The sequence below is a fragment of the Mya arenaria genome, chromosome 3, assembly GCF_026914265.1.
Source record: "Mya arenaria isolate MELC-2E11 chromosome 3, ASM2691426v1".
In the NCBI taxonomy this organism is placed as follows: domain Eukaryota; kingdom Metazoa; phylum Mollusca; class Bivalvia; order Myida; family Myidae; genus Mya; species Mya arenaria.
In genome coordinates, this window is record NC_069124.1 from 30,507,274 (window position 1) to 30,527,743 (window position 20,470).

Genomic DNA, 20,470 nt, shown 5'->3' on the forward strand with positions numbered 1-20,470 from the left:
GTCTTCATGGTCGTCTATCTGACTGTTACCAGTCCACATTGACCCATCTGTCTTCATGTACGTATATCTGCCTGTAACTTGTCCATATTAACCCATCTGTATTCATGTACGTCTATCTGCCTGTTACCTGTCCACATTGACCCATCTGTCTTCATATAAGTCTATCTGCCTGTTACTTGTCCACATTGACCCATCTGTATTCATGGTTGTCTATGTGTCTGTTCATTTTTCACATTGACCCATCTGTCTTCATGTACGTCTATCTGCCTGTTACTTGTCCACATTGACCCATCTGTCTTCATGGTCGTCTATCTGCCTGTTACCTGTCCACATTGACCCATCTGTCTTCATGGTCGTCTATCTGCCTGTTATTTATCTACATTGACCCATCTGCATTCATGGTCGTCTATTTGCCTGTGACTTGTTCATATTGACCCATCTGTCTTCATGGTCGTCTATTTGCCTGTGACTTGTCCACATTTACCCATCTGTTTTCATGGTCGTCTATCTGCCTGTTGCCTGTCCACATTGACCCATCTGTCTTCATGTACGTCTATCTGCCTGTTACTTGTCCACATTGACCAATCTGTCTTCATGGTCGTCTATCTGACTGTTACCAGTCCACATTGACCCATCTGTCTTCATGTACGTATATCTGCCTGTAACTTGTCCACATTAACCCATCTGTATTCATGTACGTCTATCTGCCTGTTGCCTGTCCACATTGACCCATCTGTCTTCATGTACGTCTATCTGTCTGTTCATTTTTCACATTGACCCATCTGTCTTCATGTACGTCTATCTGCCTGTTACTTGTCCACATTGACCCATCTGTCTTCATGGTCGTCTATCTGCCTGTTACCTGTCCACATTGACCCATCTGTCTTCATGGTCGTCTATCTGCCTGTTACCTGTCTACATTGACCCATCTGCCTTCATGTACGTCTATTTGCCTGTTACTTGTCCACATTAACCCATCTGTCTTCATGGTCGTCTATTTGCCTGTGACTTGTCCACATTTACCCATCTGTCTTCATGGTCGTCTATCTGCCTGTTACCTGTCTACATTGACCCATCTGTCTTCATGGTCGTCTATTTGCCTGTGACTTGTCCACATTAACCCATCTGTCTTCATGGTCGTCTATCTGCCTGTTACCTGTCTACATTGACCCATCTGTCTTCATGGTCGTCTATCTGCCTGTTACCTGTCTACATTGACCCATCTGTCTTCATGGTCGTCTATTTGCCTGTTACTTGTCCACATTAACCCATCTGTCTTCATGGTCGTCTATTTGCCTGTGACTTGTCCACATTTACCCATCTGTCTTCATGGTCGTCTATCTGCCTGTTGCCTGTCCACATTGACCAATCTGTCTTCATGTACGTCTATCTGCCTGTTACATGTCCACATTGACCCATCTGTCTTCATGGTCGTCTATTTGCCTGTTACCTGTCCACATTGACCCATCTGTCTTCATGTACTTCTATCTGACTGTTACTTGTCCACATTTACCCATCTGTTTTCATGGTCGTCTATCTGCCTGTTACTTGTCCACATTGACCAATCTGTCTTCATGTACGTCTATCTGACTGTTACTTGTCCACATTTACCCATCTGTCTTCATGGTCGTTTATCTGCCTGTTACCTGTCCACATTGACCCATCTGTCTTCATGATCGTCTATCTGCCTGTTACTTGTCCACATTGACCCATCTGTCTACATGGTCGTCTATTTGCCTGTGACTTGCCCACATTGACCCATCTGTTTTCATGGTCGTCTATCTGCCTGTTACCTGTCCACATTGACCCATCTGTCTTCATGATCGTCTATCTGCCTGTTACTTGTCCACATTGACCAATCTGTCTTCATGGTCGTCTATCTGACTGTTACCAGTCCACAATGACCCATCTGTCTTCATGTACGTATATCTGCCTGTCACTTCTCCACATTAACCCATCTGTATTCATGTACGTCTATCTGCCTGTTACCTGTCCACATTGACCCATCTGTCTTCATATACGTCTTTCTGCCTGTTACTTGTCCACATTGACCCATCTGTATTCATGGTTGTCTATCTGTCTGTTCATTTTTCACATTGACCCATCTGTTTTCATGGTCGTCTATCTGCCTGTTACTTGTCCACATTGACCCATCTGTCTTCATGGTCGTCTATCTGCCTGTTACCTGTCCACATTGACCCATCTGTCTTCATGGTCGTCTATCTGCCTGTTACTTATCTACATTGACCCATCTGCATTCATGGTCGTCTATTTGCCTGTGACTTGTTCATATTGACCCATCTGTCTTCATGGTCGTCTATTTGCCTGTGACTTGTCCACATTTACCCATCTGTCTTCATGGTCGTCTATCTGCCTGTTGCCTGTCCACATATACCAATCTGTCTTCATGTACATCTATCTGCCTGTTACTTGTCCACATTGACCAATCTGTCTTCATGGTCGTCTATCTGACTGTTACCAGTCCACATTGACCCATCTGTCTTCATGTACGTATATCTGCCTGTAACTTGTCCACATTAACCCATCTGTATTCATGTACGTCTATCTGCCTGTTGCTTGTCCACATTGACCCATCTGTCTTCATGTACGTCTATCTGTCTGTTCATTTTTCACATTGACCCATCTGTCTTCATGTACGTCTATCTGCCTGTTACTTGTCCACATTAACCTATCTGTCTTCATGGTCGTCTATTTGCCTGTGACTTGTCCACATTAACCCATCTGTCTTCATGGTCGTCTATCTGCCTGTTGCCTGTCCACATTGACCAATCTGTCTTCATGTACGTCTATAAAATGCCTACACCTACCCGTATTTTGCGCATAATTTAGCATAATTTTGCTAAGAAAAACGACAAAGATAGTAATTACGTACACTTATAACTACTACTAACATATCAGTTAATATATGTCATTGAAAACACAAAAGTAGAAATGGAAATAGGCAAATATGAATATTCACTTAATGTTTTTTAATGAGTTTTGGCGGCCATCTTGGACGCCATCTGGGATTTCTCAGCTTCGAATCGACATTGTACAAAATTATTAGCCATTCCAGAAACTACAGACCTTTCCGAACAGTTTGGTATATGAAACTGGCTGTTGGCAGACGTAGACCAGTAAGGTGCTCTTTAGCTCTCTAGTTTTGCAGTTCTATATTTTTATTGTTCTTTTGTGACATACTATTATGAAGTATTTACCAAACAATATATTAGTAAAACAACATACTAGTATCCTGGCCCATATATCACGTCCAACTGCCTGTTACCTGTCGACATTGAAACCATCAGTCGTCATGTTAATCAACTGCCTGTTACCTGTCTACATTGACCCATCTGTCTTCATGTACGTCTATCTGCCTGCTACCTGTCCACATTGAACCATCTGTCTTCATGTAGGTCTATCTGCCTGTAACCTGTCCACATCGACCCGTCTGTCTTCATGTTCGTCTATCTGCGTGTTTCTTTTTCACATTTACCCATCTGTCTCCATGAACGTCTATCTGCCTGTTACTTGTCCACATTGACCCGTCTGTCTTCATGTAGGTCTATCTGCCTGTTACCTGTCCACATTGACCCATCTGTCTTCATAGTCGTCTATCTACCTGTTACCTGTCCACATGGACCCATCTGGGTTCATGTACGTCTATCTGCCTGTTAATTGTCCACATTGACCCATCTGTCTTCATGGTCGTCTATCTGCCTGTTACTTGTCCACATTGACCCATCTGTCTTCATGTACGTCTATCTGCATGTTACTTGTCCACATTGACCCATCTGTCTTTATGTAGGTCTATCTGCCTGTTACCTGTCCACATTGACCCATCTGTCTTCATGGTCGTCTATCTGTCTGTTCATTTTTCACATTGACCCATCTGTCTTCATGTACGTCTATCTGCATGTTACTTGTCCACATTGACCCATCTGTCTTCATGTAGGTCTGTCTGCCTGTCGCTTGTCCACATTGACCCATCTGTCTTCATGGTCGTCTATCTGCCTGTTACTTGTCTAAATTGACCCATCTGTCTTCACGATCGTCTATCTGCCGGTTACTTTTCCACATTGACCCACCTGTCTTCATGGTCGTTTATCTGCCTGTTACCTGTCCACATTGACCCATCTGTCTTCATGATCGTCTATCTGCCTGTTACTTGTCCACATTGACCCATCTGTCTACATGGTCGTCTATTTGCCTGTGACTTGTCCACATTGACCCATCTGTTTTCATGATCGTCTATCTGCCTGTTACCTGTCCACATTGACCAATCTGTCTTCATGATCGTCTATCTGCCTGTTACTTGTCCACATTGACCAATCTGTCTTCATGGTCGTCTATCTGACTGTTACCAGTCCACATTGACCCATTTGTCTTCATGTACGTATATCTGCCTGTAACTTGTCCACATTAACCCATCTGTATTCATGTACGTCTATCTGCCTGTTACCTGTCCACATTGACCCATCTGTCTTCATATACGTCTATCTGCCTTTTACTTGTCCACATTGACCCATCTGTATTCATGGCTGTCTATCTGTCTGTTCATTTTTCACATTGACCCATCTGTCTTCATGTACGTCTATCTGCCTGTTCCTTGTCCACATTGACCCATCTGTCTTCATGGTCGTCTATCTGCCTGTTACCTGTCCACATTGACCCATCTGTCTTCATGGTCGTCTATCTGCCTGTTACTTATCTACATTGACCCATCTGCATTCATGGTCGTCTATTTGCCTGTGACTTGTTCATATTGACCCATCTGTCTTCATGGTCGTCTATTTGCCTGTGACTTGTCCACATTTACCCATCTGTCTTCATGGTCGTCTATCTGCCTGTTGCCTGTCCACATATACCAATCTGTCTTCATGTACGTCTATCTGCCTGTTACCTGTCCACATTGACCAATCTGTCTTCATGGTCGTCTATCTGACTGTTACCAGTCCACATTGACCCATCTGTCTTCATGTACGTATATCTGCCTGTAACTTGTCCACATTAACCCATCTGTATTCATGTACGTCTATCTGCCTGTTGCATGTCCACATTGACCCATCTGTCTTCATGTACGTCTATCTGTCTGTTCATTTTTCACATTGACCCATCTGTCTTCATGTACGTCTATCTGCCTGTTACTTGTCCACATTGACCCATCTGTCTTCATGGTCGTCTATCTGCCTGTTACCTGTCCACATTGACCCATTTGTCTTCATGGTCGTCTATCTGCCTGTTACTTGTCTACATTGAACCATCTGCATTCATGGTCGTCTGTTTGCCTGTGACTTGTTCACATTGACCCATCTGTCTTCATGGTCGTCTATTTGCCTGTGACTTGTCCACATTTACCCATCTGTCTTCATGGTCGTCTATCTGCCTGTTGCCTGTCCACATTGACCAATCTGTCTTCATGTACGTCTATCTGCCTGTTACATGTCCACATTGACCCATCTGTCTTCATGGTCGTCTATCTGCCTGTTACCTGTCCACATTGACCCATCTGTCTTCATGTACGTATATCTGCCTGTTACTTGTCCACATTGACCAATCTGTCTTCATGGTCGTCTATCTGCCTGTTACCTGTCCACATTGACCCATCTGTCTTCATGTACGTATATCTGCCTGTTACTTGTCCACATTGACCAATCTGTCTTCATGGTCGTCTATCTGCCTGTTACATGTCCACATTGACCCATCTGTCTTCATGGTCGTCTATCTGCCTGTTACTTGTCCACATTGACCCATCTGTCTCCATGTACGTCTATCTGCCTGTTACTTGTCCACATTGACCAATCTGTCTTCATGGTCGTCTATTTGCCTGTTACCTGTCCACATTGACCCATCTGTCTTCATGTACGTCTATCTGACTGTTACTTGTCCACATTTACCCGTCTGTCTTCATGTACGTCTAACTGCCTGTTACCTGTCCACATTGACCCATCTGTCTTCATGTACGTCTATCTGACTGTTACTTGTCCACATTTACCCATCTGTCTTCATGTACGTCTAACTGCCTGTTACCTGTCCACATTGACCCATCTGTCTTCATGTACGTCTATCTGACTGTTACTTGTCCACATTTACCCATCTGTCTTCATGTACGTCTAACTGCCTGTTACTTGTCCACATTAACCCATCTGTATTCATGGTCGTCTATTTGCCTGTGACTTGTCCACATTAACCCATCTGTCTTCATGTACGTCTATCTGCCTGTTACTTGTCCACATTGACTCATCTGTCTTCATGGTCGTCTATTTGCCTGTTACCTGTCCACATTGACCCATCTGTCTTCATGGTTGTCTATTTGCATGTGACTTGTCCACATTTACCCATCTGTCTTCATGGTCGTCTATCTGCCTGTTACCTGTCCACATTGACCCATCTGTCTTCATGGTCGTCTATCTGACTGTTACTTGTCCACATTAACCAATCTGTCTTCATGTACGTTTATCTGCGTGTTACTTGTCCACATTGACCCATCTGTCTTCATGGTCGTCTATTTGCCTGTTAGCTGTCCACATTGACCCATCTGTCTTCATGGTTGTCTATTTGCATGTGACTTGTCCACATTTACCCATCTGTCTTCATGGTCGTCTATCTGCCTGTTACTTGTCCACATTAACCAATCTGTCTTCATGTACGTCTATCTGCGTGTTACTTGTCCACATTGACCCATCTGTCTTCATGGTCGTCTATCTGCCTGTTACTTGTCCACATTGACCCATCTGTCTTCATGGTCGTCTATTTGCCTGTTAGCTGTCCACATTGACCCATCTGTCTTCATGGTTGTCTATTTGCATGTGACTTGTCCACATTTACCCATCTGTCTTCATGGTCGTCTATCTGCCTGTTACTTGTCCACATTAACCAATCTGTCTTCATGTACGTCTATCTGCGTGTTACTTGTCCACATTGACCCATCTGTCTTCATGGTTGTCTATTTGCATGTGACTTGTCCACATTTACCCATCTGTCTTCATGGTTGTCTATCTGCCTGTTACTTGTCCACATTGACCAATCTGTCTTCATGTACGTCTATCTGCCTGTTGCCTGTCCACATTGACCAATCTGTCTTCATGGTTGTCTATTTGCATGTGACTTGTCCACATTTACCCATCTGTCTTCATGGTCGTCTATCTGCCTGTTACTTGTCCACATTAACCCATCTGTCTTCATGTACGTCTATCTGCCTGTTACTTGTCCACATTGACCCATCTGTCTTCATGGTCGTCTATTTGCCTGTTAGCTGTCCACATTGACCCATCTGTCTTCATGGTTGTCTATTTGCATGTGACTTGTCCACATTTACCCATCTGTCTTCATGGTCGTCTATCTGCCTGTTACTTGTCCACATTAACCAATCTGTCTTCATGTACGTCTATCTGCGTGTTACTTGTCCACATTGACCCATCTGTCTTCATGGTTGTCTATTTGCATGTGACTTGTCCACATTTACCAATCTGTCTTCATGGTCGTCTATCTGCCTGTTACTTGTCCACATTGACCAATCTGTCTTCATGTACGTCTATCTGCGTGTTACTTGTCCACATTGACCCATCTGTCTTCATGGTTGTCTATTTGCATGTGACTTGTCCACATTTACCCATCTGTCTTCATGGTCGTCTATCTGCCTGTTACTTGTCCACATTAACCAATCTGTCTTCATGAACGTCTATCTGCCTGTTGCCTGTCCACATTGACCAATCTGTCTTCATGTACGTCTATCTGCCTGTTACATGTCCACATTGACCCATCTGTCTTCATGGTCGTCTATTTGCCTGTTACCTGTCCACATTGACCCATCTGTCTTCATGTACGTCTATCTGACTGTTACTTGTCCACATTAACCCATCTGTCCTCATGTACGTCTATCTGACTGTTACTTGTCCACATTAACCCATCTGTCTTCATGATCGTCTATCTGCCTGTTACTTGTCCACATTGACCCTTCTGTCTTTATGTACTTCTATCTGCCTATTACCTGTCCACATTGACCCATCTGTCTTCATGTACGTCTATCTGACTGTTACTTGTCCACATTAACCCATCTGTCCTCATGTACGTCTATCTGACTGTTACTTGTCCACATTAACCCATCTGTCCTCATGTACGTCTATCTGCCTGTTACTTGTCCACATTGACCCTTCTGTCTTTATGTACTTCTATCTGCCTATTACCTGTCCACATTGACCCATCTGTCTTCATTTACGTCTATCTCACTGTTACTTGTCCACATTGACCCATCTGTCTTCATGTACGTCTAACTGCCTGTTACCTCTCCACATTGAACCATTTGTCTTCATGTACGTCTATCAGCCTGTTACCTGTCCACATTGACTTGACCAATCTGTCTTCATGGTCTTCTATCTGCCTGTTACATGTTCACATTGATCCATCTGTCGTAATGTACGTCTATCTGCCTGTTATTGTCCATATTGACACATCTGTCTTCATGCTCATCTATCTACCTGTTACTTGTCCACATTGGCCCATCTGTCTTCATGTTCGTCTATCTGCCTATTACTTGTCCACATTGAACCATCTGTCTTCATGTACGTCTATTTGCCTGTTGCTTGTCCACATTGACCCATCTGTCTTCATGTACGTCTATCTGCCTGTTCCTTTTTCACATTGACCCATCTGTCTTCATGTACGTCTATCTGCCTGTTACCTGTCCACACTGACCCATCTGTCTTCATGGTCGTCTATCTGCCTGTTCCATTTTCACATTGACCCATCTGTCTTCATGTACGTCTATCTGTCTGTTACCTGTCCACACTGACCCATCTGTCTTCATATACGTCTATCTGCCTGTTTCTTTTTTCACATTGACCCATCTGTCTTCATGTACGTCTATCTGCCTGTTCCTTTTTCACATTGACCCATCTGTCTTCATGGTCGTCTATCAGCCTGTTACTTGTCCACATCGACCCATCTGTATTCATGTACGTCTAACAGCTTGTTACCTGTCAACATTGGCCCATCTGTCTTCATGTACGTCTATCAGCCTGCTACTCGTCCACACTGACCCGTCTGTCTTCATGTACGTCTATCTGCCTGTTACTCGTCCACACTGACCCATCTGTCTTCATGTACATCTATCTGCCTGTTACTCGTCCACATTGACCAATCTGTCTTCATGATCGTCTGTCTGCCTGTTACTCGTCCACATTGACCCATCTGTCTTCATGGTCGTCTATTTGCCTGTTACCTGTCCACATTAACCAATCTGTCTTCATGTACGTCTATCTGCCTGTTACTCGTCCACATTGACCCATCTGTCTTCATGGTCGTCTATCTCCCTGTTACATGTCCACATATGTCGTCCATCTGTCGTCATGTATGTCCGTTTGCCTGTTTCTTTTCCATATTAGCACATCTGACGTCGTGTATGTCTATCTACCTGTTAATTGTCCACATCCCTCAATCTGTCTTAATCTGCGTCTCCCCACCTGCAACATGTCCATGTCCGCCCGTCAGTCTTGTTGTATGTCTGCCTGAATCTTGCTTGTCTACATTGGTCTATCTGGCTTCCCGTCTGTTTATGTATCTTTATTTGTCCAAATTCAGAAAGTCTGTTCTCCTGCAAGTATTTTGTCTGTTACTTGCCCACATCTGCCGTTCAGTTGTCCTGTAGACATTGTCTGTTACTTGTACAAATCAAACTATCAATGTTCAACCTCTCAGTCACTGGTCCATGTTGGTGCTAGACGTGGATAAATAACTGGGATATTTAAGTAAAGAAGATTGATTGGCATGTACGTACAAGTAACAGACAATGCCTACAGGAAAACTAAAGTGCAGAAGTGGGCAAGGTACAATCAGATAAATGTTCCGGATGACAGACGGACCGATGTTGACAATCAACCGACAGATAGAAGCCAGCTGCACCGATGTTTACAAATCACAGGCCGATTAACGTGCAGAAAGTAAACTGGATCACAGTGGATAAGCAACAGATAGATAGGTGTACAGGAAGGCAGATAGGTCGATTTGATCGTGTAAAAAGCATGTAGATGTGCAGGAAGGCAGATAGACCGATTGTTTTGAACGTGTAAAAAGCATGTAGACGTGCAGGAAGGCAGATAGGCCGTTGTGTACGTGTTAAAAGCATGTAGACGTGCAGGAAGGCAGATAGGCCGATGTGTACGTGTTAAAAGCATGTAGACATGCAGGAAGGCAGATAGGCCGATGTGTACGTGTAAAAAGCATGTAGACGTGCAGGAAGGCAGATAGGCCGATGTGTACGTGTAAAAAGCATGTAGACGTGCAGGAATGTAGGTGGGCTGATTCGGACATGTTAAAGGCATGTATACGTGTAGGAAGGCAAAAAGACCGACGTGGTCATGTAAAAAAGCATGTAGACGTACAGGAGGAAAGACCGGCCGATGTGGACATGTAAAGAGCAAGTAGACGTACAGGAAGACAGATGGACGGATGTGGAAAAGAAACAGGTAGGTAGATCTACACGAAGACATAAAGGCAGATGTGGACACGAAACTGTCAGAATGACCCACAGGAATACAGAAATCAAAGGCAGATGTTGAACATGAACAGGCAAGTGTAAATGCATGAAGACATATTGACCTAGGTGGACAACTAACAGGCAGATAAACTTACAAGAAGATATAATTGTACAGAAGTTAGAATGAATTACGGACATCGGGATAATAAATGACAAGCGATGGCATTGGACTGCTCAATGATGAATTATGCATTTCGGTGCCAATCAACGGAAGTCCGTTTTCTATTTCTGTTTTGATAACGATGATGAAGCATGCAGCATGAGTTATAGCATTAGCAGCAGCAGTAATTGCAATAGCAACAGCAGCTCCAGCAGCAGCAGAAGCAATAGCAGCAGAAGTAGTAGTAGCAGTACAAAAGGCACATAGTTTACCAACTCTTCGAATATGAAAAACGGCGACATATCGCCCAGTTCACTTCTGTTCGATAATATGTGCCCTACATTTTTACACAGACTATGTATACGTGCAGTTAATATCTATGCTGGTATAATGTCCGTCAATTATGTTAACAGTTCATTTTAGATGGCGATTTCACAATTCGCTACGAGACTTTCTTGTAACACACCCTTGCACAGCATTGATTTATGGGGCGTTCCAGTGATAACTGAACGCTCCCGAGTCTATTTGAAAACTTATATTATAATGGACGGATGACACACGGACACAAGCGATTATTAGAAACGCCATTATTTTAAGTTTTAGTTAAGATCTGCCCGCACGCATTCGCTGCAATTTGACCTGACCCTATGATTAGAAATGATGAATACATAGTTTCACTAAAAATGTTTTAAAAGTTGCATATTTGTTCGCACAAAAACATTCAAAAGAACTCAACAAACACGTTAAGTATGCAGTATGTTGTCACAATCAATATGTGCAAGAACTGTCTATTCTCCTTGTTAAGAATAGCACATTTAAAGGTATAAGTTCGACACCGGTGTCTTTTCCGAATGCAATAAAAGCTATCAAGTGAACTTCTTTTAAAAACTAGGGAAATAAGGAATTTGTACTAAAAGAGTAGGATTTTTACATACCTTTCGGCAGAACTTTGGATTACTCACAGAAATACATTGAAACTAGAAAACATCTCAGCATAGACGGGTCTTTTAACTCTCATACAACGTTCACATAGTCTGTACAGTCTCATCGAGATTTCCAGTCTTCTATGCACTCCTTATTGAAATGATCCTACAAATGGACCACCATTTTCTAACTTTTAATATAAGGTTATTGTGAAATACACAACTTGAACCAAAAAAGTAGGAAATTTCAGGAGTTTTGTACCAAAAAGTAGGATGTAGGAAGGAATAAAAAAATAAGGGAAAAGTAGGAAACTTAAAGGACCGCTTGACAGCCTGTACAAGGAGGATAAGTTGTCCATAAATTACCCTTTGGCCATGTGCAAATATTAATGATTTTATTGGTTAATATTTAATATTGGAGAAATTATATTGACCAATCAATAAACGTCTTGGTTTACTTTGACCAAATCAGAGAATTAGCCAGCAGCCAATGTTAAAACCTTGATAAGTTGTCCACGGGGTATATTTTGGCTAGCTTACTTATTAAAATGAATTCATTGGTTAGCAGTTAATTTTGGATGAATATTGACCAATCACTGAACGTTTTAACTTACTTTGACCAAACCAGAGAATTAGCCAGCAGCCCATTGTTAAAACCTTGATAAGGTGTCCATAGGGTATATTTTGACTATTTACTAATTAAAAAGAATTCATTGGTTAGTAGTCATTTTTGGATAAATATTGACCAATCACTGAACGTTTTGGCTTACTTTGACCAAACCAAAGAATTAGCCAGCAGCAAGTATATCACTTGGACATGGACTCATTCGTTAGCACTTATTATTGGATCAATATTGACCAATCAATAACCGCTTTGGCTTACTTTGACCAGTGAATTAGCCGGCAGCAAATTGTATAACACTTGGCTATGTGACTTATACATTGGTTAGCAGTTATTATTGGATCAATATTGACGAATCAACAACCGTTTTGGCTTACTTTGACCAAACCAAAGAATTAGCAAGTAGCAAATTGTATAAAACTTGGCTAGTTTACTCACTAAACGATTTCATTGGTTAGTTGTTATTATTGAATTAATATTGACCAATCAATATACATCTTTGATAACTTTGACCAAACTAAGGAGGTGATTGAGCGCGTTTATGGTGATCACTGTATTATAGATCATTTAGTGTAAACTGCCGATTCTAGGAATCCATAAAACAAACCTGAAGGATTGGATATTCTTTTATTTATTACATAGTTCGAAATTACCAAACCACAGCCATGCCCTTCGGTAAAACGCACTTAGATGAAAGCTCATATCAAAAGTAATTAACAAAATTTGAAAACCATTTACCATCTGACACTTCCTTTTCCAAGCATATAAAAGGCACGCAAGACCAACACTCGTCACCAAGTCCTACTCTGTAATCATGGCTATTGGTATGGCAGTTTTAGCATTGCTGGTTCTTCTTGTCCAGCAGGCTTCGGCAGGCGAGTTTAACCGCGTGCCGGGAGACAAGTGTGAGGGTTGTATGATCGTGCACGGCGTTGGATTTAACTCTTTCAAAGACGATGTTGTAAAAGACTGTACCTGCTACTACCACTGTACCATTGACGTAAGTCCATATGTTTAATCACGGATCAATGTATTTTTTTCCATAACTATATTTTGCATAAGATATTTTAATGACGAATTAGACTGATTTGATGCATTTGTCTGTCTTGGCATTGCTCTTGGTGTACAGTATGTGGAATTCGAACAACTGACAATCTTATTCAAAATCAATACAAACACATGTATAACAAACATAAATTTTGAGTGATAAATCTTTAACTACTAACTAAATAATGCTTTTATGGAAATATTGTAACCATGTTTTTAATAGCTGAAAACCAAAAATATTAAATGATTAATGAGTGCGTGTTTTCTGCAAATTTCTTTCAAATTAAACTCGGAATCCTTCATAAGAACCATTATTTTTGACATTTATTCATCCTTTCTGGTATATGTAAACAATTGTATAAATTGTGGTAAATCTTATTTGGGAGTAAGAGTGCATCTTTAAGCATTTCATATTGGTCTCCATGAGGGGCGGTGGAGGCGACCAAAAAGGACAAGGTTACAGCACCCTCCCACAACTCTAGCTAAAGTCTAGGGGCGTCTTTGGGCGCTTGTTTCCAGGATAGAATCGAGTCGATTCGGAACGTGTAACTCGCGTAAAACGCCCTAACACCGGGAACCGGTAGTAGAGTTGTTCGCTGTAAATCATGCACGCATCGTTCTTAACTTTACTTTCCGCCATTTTGTTCTCGTGTAGTTCTCGGTCCCCCCGGTTTGTAGGTAGTGTGGAATTTTGACCCGAGAACAATGTTCTTGACTATGTTCGTGTCGTTAGGGCGATTGTATCTAGGATCGGACACAGAAGAACAAGAAGAACGAAGCGCCCAAAGACGCCCTTATTCATAAACTATAGCTTGTTTGAAGTGCTTTTTGGATGCGACCGTATGCTGTATTTTCCACGTAGTGAACATACGCATGCAAAAATATTTGGAAATTATTTCTCCATCTTACACGATCTATCGTTTTTCTTTTGCTCTTTTCATGAATCCAAGCCAAATTGTCAATCGGAAAATCCCTGCCATTTTCCATGAAAATGCACGCTTTTCTATGTCAGAATTCTTTGAATTTAACTACGCTGCAAGCAGATCGCGCATTAATTTCAATTTAGCAGTTAAACCTAAGAACTTTACCCGTAGGAATTTTTATTATTTATTTATTTTGCAATACACTTCACTGGGACTCATTTTGAACATAGTCATAGAAATAACACGTAAAACACTACACTAAATTAACAATATTATTATATATGTTACGAACTACTTCTACTGATGAATCGGCATACACACAAGGTCGTTTTCGATGAGGAAATGGCCGAGGTGCTCCGACTGCCAATTTGTCCGTTGAATAACTTTCTGTCATTACAAGTATACAAAGTCGATCTATCGGTATGTTGTCTGTCTTGTCGCTAGTTGTCTGTCTGTTTGTAAAATGAATGCCGAACGATAGGCTGTTAAAATTATGTCCATTGTTCGTTATAAGTTACTTTCTGAGAGTTGTTTTCGATAAAAATGGCCGAGGAGCTCCGCATGTAAAGTTAATGTTAATTTTCCACTCAGTGCGGTAGAAACACTATGTCCAGCGTGTTTTGCAAATTCAAGGGAGATAATGCGAAGAGTGAAATAGCATCATCGAATGAAGGATTACCTCCCTTTGTTAAAATCATGTAACATCCTTAGTTTATGTAAGAGTTCATCTCTATATACGAGATAATATAAAGTTGGCAAGCTCCCCGTTCACTACACGTTTTAATCCCATAGTAAGCAGATACCAAAACACGCTGCACCTAGTCATAGTCGTCCGAGCTCAGTCTTCAAATTAAATCCACTTTAAAATTTGAGGCTACCATTTTCCTGACAGCGCTCAGATGTTTCTGATCAACCTCCAAAGAAGAGTATTTGACCCATCCAGGCTTGTGTGGCTCACATTCAAGCCGGTACAAAGATGTTAAATGTACATGTCAATGACATCATCTGGGCGCTGGTCGGTAAAATGGCAGGCTGCCTACGAAATTTAAAGAGGATTTAATTTGAAGACTGGTACGGTTGTTTTTTAAACTGTGGTGTTAGTCTTATGGTGATATCAAGGAATGGAATTAATTTATCTGTACACTGAAGCATAAAATAACTTCAATAGGACTGTCATTAGTACTGTTTACACGGGGAAAATTGAAGATTTGAATTTGCTGTAGTCTTTCCGAATAAAGAAAAACACGAGAATTGGACATTGAATTATGCTTGTTTGTCTAAAGACATTATAGATATACCAACATATCGCACACCATTTTAAAGGTAATTGACTCTTCTTTCCATGTCACTTATTTAAAAATGGATTGTTTTTATGTTGGTTGAGAAATTTGCATAAAACTGGACTAAAAACGTGAAATCGGGTAAGTTTGAGCTACATACCTTGTTTCTTTTTTGTATATGAAAGACACTAAATATCTTCAGATGTGTTGTTTATCTCATTGCATGTACCCAAAATGGTTTAAAACAACATTTAAGTGACAAACAATGATCCAGATGCCTGTGTGACTACGTATGCACCATTATATGAAGTGTAACGGAAACTGTACCGTGGTTGTCGACGATGCAGTAAATGTAATATTATTTAACTACTAGTATCAGTTTATTGCAAATGTCTGGCACTTCTCCATGTTTTCTACGAAGTGGTCTCCAGAATAATTTTTCACTCTGCCGCTGTGTTAAGATGCACTCTAACTCCCAGATATGATTTACCACAATTAAAACAATTGTTTTTATATTCGAGAAAGGATGAATAATTGTCGTAAACAATAGTTTATATGAAAGATACCGAGTTTAATTTGAAAAAAATAAGCATAAAACACGATATTTCTCCCTTATGAGACTTCAGTAGACCACAGTAAATATTTTAGCATTCACCAATAATTTAATTTTTTTTGCGCTTTCAGCTATAATATACACGGTTACAATATTCATATCAGTAATTAATATTATCCATAAATGCATTATTGAGTAGGTAGTTAAGGGTATATCACTCAAAATTGATGTTTGTTATACATGTGTATGTGTTGAATTTGAATAAGAGCGTCATCATCAGTTACCTTATTTTCACTTTCTCCCTGTGTTGCTATTCGTTCGTTGCTGGTTTTTAATCGCGGAAGAATGAATGGTTATTTCCTTGTCGGCGTCCGTCAATAATCCACTTGTGTATGGGCGTCTTTAACTTCCCGGCCCCAGTAGCGTTTAGTCTATTTATTGAATTTACTATTTGAATGACATTCTGCAGTTTTCAGTGTATTTGTTATTAAGTCATTTAAAGGCCTAGTTTAAGGAATGTTTGGCATGACAATCCTCTGCTGTGCATCTCCTGCGCATTGCACTGATCTCACAGTAGGGGCCAATTTCCTGTTTATTTGTTTATTGGCTCAGGGCCATTTAGGGTCCATTTTTATAATTAACCACCTTAAACTGCACAGAAGGATATTCAGATCTGAGATCTGATAAGACAATTAGGCATTTAGATTAAGATCAATACACAGACAGTGTGTACAATAAACGTTTTTTTTTTTTTGTTTTTTTTTTGTTTTTTTGTTGTTTTTTTTTTTTTTTTTTTTTTTTTTTTTGGGGGGGGGTCACTTAAAGAGGGATTTAACTAGGCCTTTAAGATTGCTGGGTCTTGGTCGTTTATTGATATGTTATGAGGGGCATGATGTATTCTTCCAAAATATTTGAATATGGTCTACTGAAAATATTGGACTTGAAAAGTTGCAAAATTTCTCATGTCTCACCTGATTTAAATTGAAATAAAAACAACAACAACAACAATAATATATAACTGCAATAACAATATAAACAAACACTTGTGTACAATATGATACGTATATGTAGTCAGCAAGCAAGACCCTTTCAAAATCTTCCAAAAATATACGCGGTTACCAGGCCAAAATTTAACATTAAAGTCAATACCATAATTAAACGAAAAGCTTATTTACACATCTGAGACCTTGAACGTACCTTCATGTATATATATATATTTGTGCATCTTATTGACAATCCTTGGCCAACTTTCAACGGTTCATCGTTCTACAAAATACCGTCAAGTTGGAATTTTGGCCAAGGATTGCATCATTTAAATACAAGCTAATCTAAAATACTTCACAAGTGTAGAAGCAAAAAGGGCGAAGTCTTTTATGGGCTAAGAGATATTTTCATATCTTTTCAGTCAAAAAAGTTACCTTGAAATTTAATAACGACACTTACTTGTTTGTTTACATCTGTTGTGACCCGTGGTGACTCATGTGAGAACCCCTTTGAAGTCACGTGATTCCTCATCCTAAAATCAAGTTGTTGTGTTTTTTTTTGTCTTGGAATGAGCCGAGTTTTGCGTAAAAGTCTGAACACCGTTGATATAAGATTGCTGATAAAAGATCATAAGATGGCAGTTTTCAGTTTTTACGCTCGAAAATTAATGTTTTATGGCTAAAGGCTCGTTAAGAAAAATGAAAGATTCGACAGTTTTCAAAACAATTAACATCTGTTCTATCGTGTGTAATCCTATATGACTGATTTGAAAATCCAGCTGATTCTGAGACAAAAAAGATAAAAAAAGTTGTCAAACCGATCAATCTTTGAGGGTGCAGAGTTTGTTGTTGTTGTTGTTGTTGTTGTTGCTGCTGCTGCTACTACTATTATTACTACTACTACTACTACTACTACTACTACTACTACTGCTACTGCTACTGCTACTGCTACTGCTACTGCTACTGCAACTACTACTACTACTACTACTACTACTACTACTACTACTACTACTACTACTACACCTACACCTACTGCTACTGCTACTGCTACTGTTACTGCTGCTGCTGCTGCTGCTGCTGCTGCTGCCGCTGCCGATGTTGCTATTGTTCTTCTTGTTGTTGCTGTTGCGTTTGCCACTGTTTATAACTTACTTAAATAATGGAATACGCATTTTTTGATAAACGGACGATTGTATTTGTTCTTGCTATAAATACAATGTGTTTTGTAGTTTGTAAAGGTCATGTTTGTGTTATTTTGTTGATGTAGAGGTGGGCCTTGGAAAGGTGATAGGCTACCGTGTAGTTTCCTCTTTATATTATTTCAATTTTAAATGCTTGCAAACAATCAGACTTTAATAGTATAAATCAAATGGCATTATATTTGTCTGCTCAACATACACAAATGAAATAATTATTCATGCCATACTTTCAGATGGACAATCGAGACATGGTGGCATACAAAATGTGCTGCCCGTGCGGGATGGGCTGGTCCCAAAAATTGTGCGAGTGTGTGAAAGTCAAACATCCTTTGTCGGACTGTGTTCAAAATGATGATTACAGTAAGACATATACAATCATTAAGTACCAGACCCGATACGCAATCCCTGCGTCAGATTTTCTTTTGAAAATGTGTCAGCCAATGAGGTAATAGTCTAAGACAGTTAGATGAAATAAAGTAATATTAAAATATTAAGAAAGGCTCGTTTGCTGCGCATACTCTGTCCATTCTTAATCATTAAAATATTACTTCATGTCATCTTACTATAACATACATAATTCAATCGAACGGAAGAACATATAACCGTTTTTTAAGTAGGGATTTCAATAGCATTTGGGTAATGCAACCCAATTGTATCCACGCCCCCCCCCCCCCCCAGGTCCGGGGGTATACCGGGGATAGCCGTGGAAATGGGCCGTATTTGTACCTTCCATGGGGCCCCGCAGTGCCGGGTGAACGCGGCTGTGCTGTTGGTTACCCCATATAATGCAATGTTGAAATATAAGTGTGACAAAATGACCGAATTACGCTATTTGCCATAGATAAAACTATTGCAATTTGTATGTTCTATTTTTATTGAAATCAGGTGTCAGTGTGTGTATTCCACATGATATTAAGCGGCATAGACTGCCCTTTGTTTCGTTTAAAATGGTGAATAAAAACAAAAGTTATGTTTGTATCAAGTCTTCAGTTTAAGCAAAGTATATATGACGTAATTGACCACGTGGTATACACACACTGGATGTGTTCCATGTGAAGTATGCTTATTATTCTCAGTGATTAAATTTATTCTATTGGCCAGTTATTTTACAGTCCAATCAAAACAATAAGATTTTACTCTAAATCTTAAATAAGGTCTAAGGCAAGGGAGCTACTGGCACCTTTGATTTTTTTTATCAGAGTTTGATTCATTCGGAACTCCTCGGCCATTTTATCGAAAACAACCTCGGATGTATGCCGGTACATCAGTTGAAGTAGTTCGTGATTTTTTGAATTATATCATTTATTAAATGTAGTGTTTTAGAGTTGCATTTATTGATCTAAGTTTGAATTGATTGCCAATGAAGTAAATTATTGCAAACATAATTAAGATTCTCAAGAGTTAAGTCATAAAGTTTACATGCTAAATAAAATTACTACGCGATCTACTTGCAGCGGACTTAAACGTACCACTTTTTTGAGTATGTAAACCGTCCAAATACATCCGAGGTTGTTTTCGATAAAATGGCCGAGGAGTTCCGAATGAGTTTGATTAAAGTTAAGTTTCTGAAAACACTTCGAAAAATCTTTTCACATCACCGCCGCCTGATGGACCACCGTCATAAAATTTGTTTGGAAATAGGTTTGTCGAAATGTTTGTGAAAACTAATCATCATATCAAACGCCGGTAATGCAACGAAGGCGGGGTTCTTTAAGCGGCATAGACACGTTTTATTTCATTTAAAAATATGAAGAAAAGGTACAGTTATCTTGTTTTAAGTCCTCATTTTAAGCCAATTATTGCTTTCCCACGTGACATATATGACGTCATTTATCACGTGGTATACAAACACACACTGAGAGAGTAACATAAGAAAAACGCATTGTCATTTACAGATCCGTGCAATGATATCGGTGTGGAAGATGGTAACTTGCTACCACGTTACGACCCCGAGAGAGCCGATCCCCATAACGAATTGATGTGCAAGGGTTACTTTGAATGTAGAGCTGTACCGGGACAAGCGGACCTTCTTGTTCCTGTGGCCAAATGCTGTGGTATTGGCCATATTCATAACGCTTTTTAGTATAAATTTTCAACTTAACGAAAATGATCGAACTTTTACCAACGATTATCTTAAATGCATTCTATCTTTTATCAATTTATTTCTATGCCTTTATTTCATGGATCCTTTTCCTTATCATGTTCATATATTTGGTACAAAGACATTATTAGTTTTCTTTAAGTTCAACTAAGAAAAAAATAATTTTGAAAAAAGTTTTCACGAAATTTTGATCACAATCACGCTT

The 20,470-nt window shown here is 40.1% G+C and overlaps 1 protein-coding gene across 1 annotated transcript; it reads left to right on the top strand.

Moving 5' to 3' along the window:
* Positions 1-12,991: 12,991 nt before the first annotated feature.
* LOC128225943 (uncharacterized) lies at positions 12,992-20,247 on the top strand. The gene is made up of 3 exons (XM_052935837.1): positions 12,992-13,179; positions 18,398-18,524; positions 20,060-20,247. Exons 1-3 carry the CDS (start codon positions 12,994-12,996, stop codon positions 20,245-20,247), a joined length of 501 nt encoding a protein of 166 aa, XP_052791797.1. The 5' UTR covers positions 12,992-12,993.
* Positions 20,248-20,470: the final 223 nt, after the last annotated feature.